Below are 10,587 nucleotides of genomic sequence, written 5' to 3'. Positions count from 1 at the left end.
GCTACACATAATTAGTTCCCACCCTGGTTTTAATGTCTGGTTCCAACGGGCATTAGGTACTTAATTGTAAACAACATGGCTGTCACTATGTGTGCACGACTGTTTCTCCACAGATGTGCACAGGGTCTTCGGCTCAGCCCTCTGACACCACCCGCGTTCACAAGGTACAGTACTGCTGAGAAACGAGACATCTAGAGAATAGAAACGACAATGTTTTAGTGCTAACTGCTACTAGCTACACAATTTGACATATCTACCCCCTGACTGGCTACTTAGCTTTTGGTAGATGCTGATGTCAAGGCTTGCTACTTGAAATACATCCCAGGCAGAATAAACCTATTCTATGGTTATTACATCTTGCTAGGTACAGAGAGCCCCATTTAATATAATCTGATAAAAAATGGCTATGGCATCCCAATACATTTGCTAGGTAAAGTCCCCCCTTATCTCCGCTCACTGGTCACCATAGCAGCACCCACCTGTAGCACGCGCTCCAGCAGGTATATCTCCTTTGGTCGTCTCTCCTTCCAGTTCTCTGCTGCCAATGACTGGAACGAACTACAAAAATCTCTGAAACTGGAAACACTTATCTCCCTCACTAGCTTTAAGCACCAGCTGTCAGAGCAGCTCACAGATCACTGCACCTGTACATAGCCCATCTATAATTTAGCCCAAACTACTACCTCTTCCCCTACTGTATTGATTTATTTGATTTATTTTGCTCCTTTGCACCATATTATTTATATTTTATCTTTGAACTTTCTTCAAACTACAAATCTACCATTCCAGTGTTTTTCTTGCTATACTTTATTTACTTTGCCACCATGGCATTTTTTTGCCTTTACCTCCCTTATCTCACATCATTTGCTCACATTGTATATAGTCTTATTTTTTTTTCTTCTACTGCATCATTGATTGTATGTTGTTTTACTCCATGTGTAACTCTGTTTTTGTATGTTGTCGAACTGCTTTGCTTTATCTTGGCCAGGTCGCAATTGTAAATGAGAACTTGTTCTCAACTTGCCTACCTGGTTAAAAAAAGGTGAAATAAATAAATAAATAAAAAACATGTTTGAAGGGAAAGTCAACCCCAATATCAAAGTTTGTCAAACGTTTTTAGACATCAACGAGGTCTGATGTCCCTATCTCACGTCATCCAGTTGTAGCCACTAGCCAGGTAATGGTACAGTATGTGATGGAAAGGCAACTTAATGTCTCTCCTTCTCCTCCAGCCCCTTTCTATCTCGCTCCCACAGGCTTGGTCCCAGTGATGATGAGATGTACCAGCGTACCACAGTGTCTGTCATGCAAAAAGAACCAGGAGCTGGAGCACTGATCCACAGCTACAGCCCCAGAGGGTTCAACATCGATGGGAACCGTGTTTTCGGGCCATGTGCCCTGCTACCTCCAGCAATCCTCCAATGGAATGTAGGAAAACATTTTTTTTTAATCTTTCCTCTAATCCCTACCAGAAGTCAACCTTTTATGATGGTTTTATTTTTTTCATCTCTCTTCAGTTTACCTGCTCCCTGTAATACTGTTGAGAGTGAGATATTTAACTGGCTAAATGAGGAGTGATGATGAGTAGAATATGAGATGTAACAGTGTAATATGTCGATTGTCCTTTTGGCTGCTCATCTGTCGCCCCCTGCAGGTAGGCAGCTATAAAGACATCACTGTAGAGAGCATGGCCCTTTTCCACATGCTGGAACCTCGAATTGGTGAGATAATTAAATTATACTTTAGTCACACCGATACGAATTATGAGGATAGACAGAAAGTCACATACTCTAATTTATGAATGTACAAACTCATGCAAGATGCTGTTAGGTTCTGGTACAAATCCGGTTGGACACCAGCGGAAGCTCAGACTAGATTTATTCCACCCAAACTGGAGGCTACAGCTGCATAGCGCCCATGCAATTCATGCAAGCATATATTTATATCTTCCGATTTGGCGGAGTCACCTCCTTGTATTTCTATCAGTCTCTGTTGGAGGGCAACAACTGAGTGATCCCCTATTGGTTGTATCATGGCCCAGCCTGAGTCCAGAACCTTCGTGGGCAGGGGTGTGTGTGTGAGAGAGAGATAAGACTACAGTTGGAGTGTTGTTGGGATGGGCCCCCTCTTAAATAGTTGCCAGTTCATGTTTGATCGTCAGAGCTTGACTATGATGATAATTGTACGGTGTAATCACCTGAACAACTTAATGATTGTGTATGACCATGATGTGTCTCATGAATGCTTTGTATCCACAGAGGTTCTGGTCCTGGGCACAGGGGGTCGGTCAGAGCGGATTGACCCCAAAGTCCTGGCCCTCCTCAAGAGCAAAGGCATCGCTGTGGAGGTGCAGGACACGGTAGGGACACCTGACCTCACATGGCATCTGTCTACAGTAGAAGGATTGGGCTTGTGCAATAGATTTCAGTGCGTGAGCATTCATAGGCCGGTTTGCCCAAGACTGGTTCAGAATGTCCTCTTGAGATTTCTCTCACATCAAGTTACTGTGTGCCACCACCTGGAAAGTAGCTATCCATCCATACACAGACATGGGCAGCCCCTGCCTATAGAATAAGGCAAAGGGCAGTTATAATTTAGCATTTTTCATCTCTCTCTCTCTCTCTTCTCTCTCCTCTCTCCTCTCTCTGACACTCATCCCTTTACCTTCCTCAGCCAAACGCTTGTGCAACCTTTAACTTCCTGAGCAGTGAACGGCGAGTGGTGGCGGCAGGTCTGATTCCTCCTCCAATCAGCACGGACCTGGAGTAGCAACAACAAAAATGACAGGAGGAGGTCTCGATGGAAAAGAGGAACTACTTTCACCACTGGGATGGATGATCTGGATAAATCTGTCCTCATTCAAGTGCTGAATTATGTTTTTTAGCCTTTGCAAACTTTGTGTACTTGTGTGATCTTTCCCCACAGAGGGGTAGGTTGGTTATGAAATGTGTAAATGAGAAAGGGAACAGGATTTCTGACGAGTATTGGAGGATATGATTTGGTGGGAGGGTTATTTAGTGTTTCATATATCTGTATCATGGTAAATACATAAGGCCAGCTACCAATGACGCAATAAACTAATACACAATGTTTTGTATTTATTTAATTGTCAGTGAAAGCATATGAGAGTATGTGCATTGTGTATGTAATCTACCCAAGGTGACTTTCCTTCACTGGGATTAGTAAACCTCTCTAATCTCATTGTCTGTCTATCCGTTTGGCTTCCACCCCCATCTCTCTGAACCACCTCTTTATCTGTCTCAGAATAGAACATAACGCAACTCCAGCGGCTTTGTCCTTGGAGTTAATCTGTAGGGTAAGGGTATCCCTAATTACTCTGCTCTGATGCATTTAGCATCATCCATCCAGTTCTACTTCACACAAACACATGGCTATGCATTCAATCATTCACTCGAACACACACTAAACACAATCTCAGGCCACATTTTACATTTACCACAGTCAGATAAAGTGTGGTGTTTATTAGACAGGGTATTAAATCAACTGAGTTATTTAGCTTTGCCACTCTCCAGTCTCAATGCCATCAGAGTACGAGAGCATCTACCACATAAAGCACATGATAAATAGGACTGATAGATTAGCTGTGAAGCTGGGCATTCTGGGAGATACAAGAGGTGAATCGAAAGGTTGCTTAAAAAAACAGTAAAAACAAGGACATTTTAGACAGCCACAATATAGTTGTAATGTCATATTTGCTGACATTTTTATACGTGTGCATACATTTTTGTATGGGTGGCCCGCCCTAGAGGGAATTGAACCCAGGATCCTGGTGTTGCAAGGACTATGCTCTGTCAACTGAGCCACTCAAGACAAAAATGGTAGCAACTCTACTTTGTGTCGCTTAGTCCTCATCATCATCATCGCCACCACAGTCTCTGCGTAAGTCACCAAAGATGAATTCTGATCCTGTGATGCGGCGATACATATCCTTGATGTCCTCACACTCCGTCTCAAAGTGTGTCGTGGCATCATAGGAGCGAGACACAAAGATCTGAAAAAGGGAGACAGGATCACAATGAACAAAACCCGGAGATTCCACAATTAATAAAACTGGTACAAACCAATGGCCAAGAAATATGAACACATGTTTGTATATTACAGTGCATTCAGTCAGTAGCCTCAACTGGGACTCGAACCCAGATCCAGCAACTGTAATCCCAACAACTCAGCCATTACACCAAGTGAACTGAACTGAATCTCAGTGAGGACGTTAGTTGTGGGGTTGACGGTGCTACAATATATTGAAGGTATTGACCCTTACTTGACTGTTCCTTCCATCGTCAATGGGGACCATCATGTTGCTGATAGAAACAAATCTGTAGACCAATCACATTGTCTTTAGTGAACTGTTTTTGTATTATGAAATTAGCCTTGCATCATTACTATAGACAAATGGCTCTGGATGTAAAAGTCTGCAGTAGGTTGTGTGGAACTTACTTCTGCTGAATGGGCTCAAGCAGTTCTAACCCAGGCTGCACTTCCTTCTCTGGGTTACTGGTCTCTACGGTGGTGCTCACCATAGCGATATACATCCCCTCTGATGCCACATTGTGAGCGTAGGACACCATACATACATAGATATCTGAAAAACAAAGAGGGTCCATTTTTGATTCATACCAAGGCTAAAATACTGCAATCATATTTTCCCTGTTTGGTATATGGGGTCCTAGGCCTTTGTCTAACTTCTTGTGTATATCTGGTCTATCTGTGATGTCATACCTGATTTCCTGTGGACTTGTGTTTGAGGGATAATGATTTGACAGGAGTTGGCATCATGGGTGTTTTTGATTGGATGATTCAGTAAACAGATGACCCGAATGACCCGGCCCACCTTCTTCACCCGGTTGGGCACGTAGCTGGGGTCACAGATCAGCTGTTTACAGTGGAACAGCTTCACAAAGAGGAAGTGAAAGAAGATAGAAAGATTAGGTCCAACTACTAATTTACTACACTGATATGCAGCCCATGTTCCGGTTCATGCTCTACCATTTCTCATTCATTCATTCCCTCTTCAACTCTCTCGCTCTCTCTTATCCACTCTCTACTTCACCAGCCACTCACCGCTCCCTCAGATTTCACTGCTACCACTTTGCCCTTGTCCATCACAATCTCCTCCACTCCTCTGTTTAACATGTAGGACCCTCCATGCAGTGCACTTAACCTGAGACACACAGGAATAGTAAGGGTTTACATTGCGGTCATATTCAATACCATAAAAAAACTTGAAGTTAATGTATTTATGCATTCTTGAGTACCTTTACGAGTGTGTTTATGTTACCTGGCAAAGCCCTGGGGTAATTCCCCTAGCCCATACAGTGGATAGAGGTACGGACTGAAGTTATACCGAGCCATAGACTCAGAATACAGCTTGATCCGTCTGATGGTCTGGATGCACGGCTGGTCCAAGTAACTGTGGAGACAGGGACACAACCATTGAGATAGGTGTGTGTGTGTCCGTCTTTCTGACTGTCTGTGTAGTATTTGCACTGACTCGTCACTGCGGTACAGGGCCATGGCGTGACCAGTGAACTCCATGATGTCTGGTCCCAGGTCGAAGTGGCGGAACAGCTCCCTCATGCTGGTCCTGTTGGGGTCCATGTCCTGGTAGGTCCGCGGGTCTCTCTCCTCAAAGTTCAGAATGAACAGAAGAAGCTTCCTGAACCTGCGCTTGTCAAACATCCCCATCAGATCTGAAACACAACACCATGTTACAACCACTGTTTGAGACCTTGAATGATTGTATGTATTTGAAATCAAGTTAATCAATTTGTCATGTCCATGAATTTCAGTTGGCTTTGACTGTTATGTGGCAATCCTTTGTTTAGAATCAACGATTCGGAAACACAGGATTTGTAAGTTACAAATATTGTTTATTTTGATCTGTATGCTTTACCTGAAGCTAGGGCTTCTGCCTCAGTTGAAGGGACCTTGTGGACTTTACCAGCCCTGTACACATAGCTGCCCTCCACCACCTTAAAGTCCAGATACCGAGTTACCTTGGTGTACACCAGCATTTTAACCAGCTGACCTGAACAAACACACAAACACAGGTTAAAACAATATGAATGAACTCTGACCTTGACACACAGTTAAACATGTTCACATTCATATTAGACGTATGATGACAAGACAGATGAACATAATATGAATCATAGTCCTCACCACTGGCAAGTAGAAATTTGGGAATAAGGTCCACATTCCAGTCCCTCCCACGTCCCATTGGCTTAGCTGGACATGGAACCTGAAACCTCCTATATAGCTACAAAATACAGTCACTCTCATTAACACTATACAATAACCCTTCAGTGCTTTGTATGTTTGTGTGTTTGTGCATGCGTTCATACAAACCTCTTCTAGGGAGGAGATAGAGGAACTCTCTCCACCATAGTAAGGGTTGCGGTCAATGTGAAGGACCTTCTTCCCACCCACTGACATCAAGCCAGAGAGAATACATTCCTAAGGGAGATAGAGTCAGAGCTATTCATAACCAGAGCAATTAGGGTTAAGTGCCTTGCTCGAGGGCACATCAACTGATTTTTCACCTTGTTGGCTCTGGGATTCAAACCAGTAACTTTCTGGTTACTGGCCCATTGCTCTTAACCGCTAGGTTACCTGCGCTCCAGTAGACAGGTAAATGATAATGCTAATTCCTTAGACAGCCTGCAAGGCTTTGAACGTTCCTCGAGAGCCCAGGGATCACCTGTGTGTGTGTGTGTGTGTGTGTGTGTGTGTGTGTGTGTGTGTGTGTGTGTGTGTGTGTGTGTGTGTGTGTGTGCGTGTGTGTGTGTGTGTGTGTGTGTGTGTGTGTGTGTGTGTGTGTGTTTGCGCACGTGCGTGTCTGTATGTGTGTGTAGGTTAATTCATTCATTAATACACATTTATGACACTTGATATTATAGAAAATACACATGAAACACATAGCATTGAACTGAAGTAAAATATAATATTTTAAAGAAATGTGATCACTAGTGGTAGGTATTATATTGAATCATTATTACTTTGTCCATGGTACCATAAATATACAATATTTTGTGAAAGTCTACACACACCCCTTCCACATTTTGAATAAGATTCTACCAACTTTACACAACTCTTAGGGCAACTGGTATATATTGTTTTCGTCAAAATTGCTTAAACTCTGTAAATTTGGTTGGGAATGTGGAGTGAATTCAGTGTTGTTGATCCATTTGTATTTTCAAGTATTGTGGTGGCAGCATCATGTTAAGGGTATGCTTGTCACCGGCAGGGACTGGGGAGTTTGTTAGGATCAAAATAAATATGAAAAGAGCAAAGCCCAGGTAATAGAGTTGCATTTTTCCGCGGGAGAATTATACAAATTCAAATGCCAAAGACACACCAGAATGGCTTTCCAAGAGGTGTTCCAAGAGTGTTTCTGACTGGTCCAGTCTCAGTCCCGATTTAAATCTGCTTGAAGAATCAGAGACAAGGTTTGAATATTGCTGTCCGTAAAAGATTCCCAACCAAATTTACTTAGCTTGAGCAATTTTGACAAAAACAATAGATGGTATGTCCACGAGCCATTTGTTCAAAGCAAGTGCTACTTTCAACATCTATTCATTGTGTCATCAGCACTCACACTCCAGAAACATCCACATGTGTTTTTAGTACAGGGACAGATAGGTGTTGGGCCACCACAAGCATATACTCTACTGTCTATTGGACTATTGAAGGGATGCGATACCATTTTTCCACTAGAAATTCCACAATTTGGTGTTATGTTGATGGTGGTGGAAACGCTGTCTCAGGCGCCGCTCCAGAATCTCCAATAAGTGTTCAATTGGGTTGAGATTTAGTGGTGCACATGCCAGCCTGGTCTCAGGCTAGACGTAACGTAGTAAATGTAAATCCTAATCTGGGACACTCAAATTAGTATGATATGTTATGTTTGGTATGGTTACATAAGACAAAAGGTTACTTAAGGCAATCATTAAAGTAGGGTAGTTGGTCGGGGTGGATGGATAGGCGTATAATGTGAACATCTAGCAACCCAAAGGTTGCATGTTCAAATATCAGCATGGGCTACTTTAGCAACTTTGCAGCTACTTGCTACTTTTCAGCTACTTTGCAACTACTTAGTATGTTAGCTAACCCTTCCCCTAACCCTAACCTTAACCCTTTAACCTAACATTAACCCCTAACCCTTAGCCTAGCTAATGTTAGCCACAATAAATTGGAATTTGTAACATACGTTTTGCTGATTTTTAACATTTTGTACGAATTGCAATTCGTAACATATTGTATGAAATGGACGATGGACATCCACAAATTAATACATACCATACGAAACATACCATACTAATTGGAGTGTAAAGGATTCACATTTACTATGTTATGTCTACTCCTGAGTTCAGGTTGCCTTTGAGACCCCTCTTTCAAAGTTACTGAGATCTCTTATTCTAGCCATGGTAGCCAAAATGGGCCACTGGGCATTTTTAGACATTACCCTAAGCATGATGGGATGTTAATTGCTCATCGAAATCAGAAAACCACACATATGTGGAAGCACCTGCTTTCAATGTACTTTGTATACCCAATATACATGTGTTTCATTTATTTTGGGAGTTACCTGTATGTTGCCCAAGGAGTTCTGCAAGGTTGGTAGAATCTTTGTTTCACTTTGAAAATGTGAAGTCAGTTGTGTAGATTGTAGGATTAAAAAAATGTAATCCTTTTTAGATTTAATTTGAAGGCAACAAATGTGAAGACTGTGCAAGGGGTGTGTAGACTTTCACTAGTGACTGTATATAATAATACTGTTCTATCACAGGAGGTTGGTGGCATCTTAATTGGGGAGGACAGGCTGGTGGTAATGCCTGGAGCAGAATAAGTGGAATGGTATCAAATACATCAAACACGTGGTTTGATGCCATTCCATTCACGCTGTTCCAGCCATTATTATGAGCTGTCCTCCCCTCAACAGCCTCCACTGTGTTCTATGTACCTCATCTCTAAATTCTCTGACTTACGTTTCTTTATTCTTTCATGCTGATAGAATTCACTGTTTCTTCTATAGTCAAATTCTGACAAAAATCTGGCAAGTACAGTCCATGATCAATGATCAATCAATGATACACATTAACACCATGAAAAACATTAATCTTTTTTTTATTTTTTTTATTTCCCTACATATGAATAAACTGCCACGCATACTTTATAAGTGTTTTTATAGTATTAAGTCTTTATGGTATCTTTATTGGGTAGTTCAGAAAGCAGAACTAAATATGTGTGAGGGAATGTGAGTTTCTCTTACCTTCAGTCCTGTACCCAACACTATGATATCAAACTCCTGCATGGTGACTGATCAGTGCCCAGGGCCAAGTCCCTCTGCTACTACTGAGCACCAGTATGGTTAAGTATGGCTGTGTGTGTGATTCACTCTCTCCATCTACACCTCATTATCATGTCTTCCCCGTCATGATAATCCTCTCAAGCGTCACAGACACGACAAGTAATTAGACGGGCACTGAACTTTATCTCTGTGTGTCTCAATAACAAATCACCAAAATCAATGGAATCATGTTGAAATTTAAATCCTATTCCATGACTTATGCCCAAACCTGTTATTTAATATAATTTCTTGCCACAAACTGTAAGGGTTGCGGAACTGGTGGCAGTGAAGTCAGACGGCAGGACAGCAGAAATAGGTAATAGCTGGAGCAGTTTAATTACAAAACCCACTGCAATACAAAAAGAACCTACATGGGTACAAAACCCGACACGCACCAGTAACATAGAGTACAAGCGCTTATAAACAAACAATTCCACACAAGGACATGGGGGGAACAGAGGGTTAAATACACAACAATAAATGAGGGAAATGGAAACCAGGTGTGTAAGAAAACAAGATAAAACAAATGGAAAATGAAAAATGGATCGACGATGGCTAGAAGACCGGTGACGCCAACCGCCGAACACCGCCTGAACAAGGACAGGAAATGACTTCGGTGGAAGTCGTGACAGTACTCCCCCTTGACGCGCGGCTCCAGCAGCGCACCGACACCGGCCTCGAGGACGACCCGGAGGGCAAGGTGCAGGGCGATCAGGACGGAGACGGTGGAACTCCCGCAGCATTGAAGGGTCCAACACGTCCTCCCCCGGAACCCAGCATCTCTTCTCTGGACCGTACCCCTCCCAGTCCACGAGGTACTGATGGCCCCTCACTCGATGTCTCGAATCCAGTATGGATCGAACGGAGTACGCCGGGGCCTCCTCGATGTCCAGAGGGGGTGGAGGAACCTCCCGCACCTCAGACTCCTGGAGCGGGCCAGCCACCACCGGCATGAGGAGAGACACATGGAACGAGGGGTAAATACGGTAATCTGGGGGAAGTTGTAACCTGTAACTCACCTCGTTCAGTCTCCTCAGGACTTTAAATGGCCCCACAAACCGCGGACCCAGCTTCCGGCAGCGCAGGCGGAGGGGCAGGTTTCGGGTCGAACACCGGGGCCTCACTGCGGTGACGATCTGCGGCAGCTTTCTGGAACAGCACGGCGCGCTGAAGGTGAACATGGGCGGCGTCCCATGTTTCCTCCGCGTACCGGAACC

General features: G+C 43.3%; 2 protein-coding genes across 2 annotated transcripts; one reads left to right on the top strand and one right to left on the bottom strand.

Annotated features, from left to right (window-relative positions):
- The first annotated feature begins 13 nt into the window (after nt 1-13).
- Nucleotides 14-3,086, top strand: ndufaf3 (NADH:ubiquinone oxidoreductase complex assembly factor). Its single transcript, NM_001140686.2, has 5 exons — nt 14-164; nt 1,233-1,428; nt 1,655-1,721; nt 2,259-2,359; nt 2,674-3,086. Exons 1-5 carry the CDS (start codon nt 76-78, stop codon nt 2,767-2,769), a joined length of 549 nt encoding a protein of 182 aa, NP_001134158.1. The 5' UTR covers nt 14-75; the 3' UTR covers nt 2,770-3,086.
- Nucleotides 3,087-3,449: 363 nt separating this feature from the next.
- Nucleotides 3,450-9,412, bottom strand: zgc:112334 (rab GDP dissociation inhibitor beta). The gene is made up of 11 exons (XM_014131922.2): nt 9,293-9,412; nt 6,370-6,477; nt 6,184-6,280; nt 5,915-6,049; nt 5,513-5,711; nt 5,300-5,431; nt 5,083-5,182; nt 4,741-4,912; nt 4,459-4,603; nt 4,283-4,337; nt 3,450-4,012 (listed from the first exon to the last, which is right to left on the bottom strand). The coding sequence occupies exons 1-11, from the start codon at nt 9,332-9,334 to the stop codon at nt 3,863-3,865; spliced, it is 1,335 nt and encodes a 444-aa protein (XP_013987397.2). The 5' UTR covers nt 9,335-9,412; the 3' UTR covers nt 3,450-3,862.
- Between the last annotated feature and the right edge of the window lie 1,175 nt (nt 9,413-10,587).

Source organism: Salmo salar, chromosome ssa12, assembly GCF_905237065.1.
Source record: "Salmo salar chromosome ssa12, Ssal_v3.1, whole genome shotgun sequence".
NCBI lineage: Eukaryota > Metazoa > Chordata > Actinopteri > Salmoniformes > Salmonidae > Salmo > Salmo salar.
Note: the sequence above shows the minus strand (reverse complement) of the source record. Positions and strands in the feature narration are given on the sequence as shown.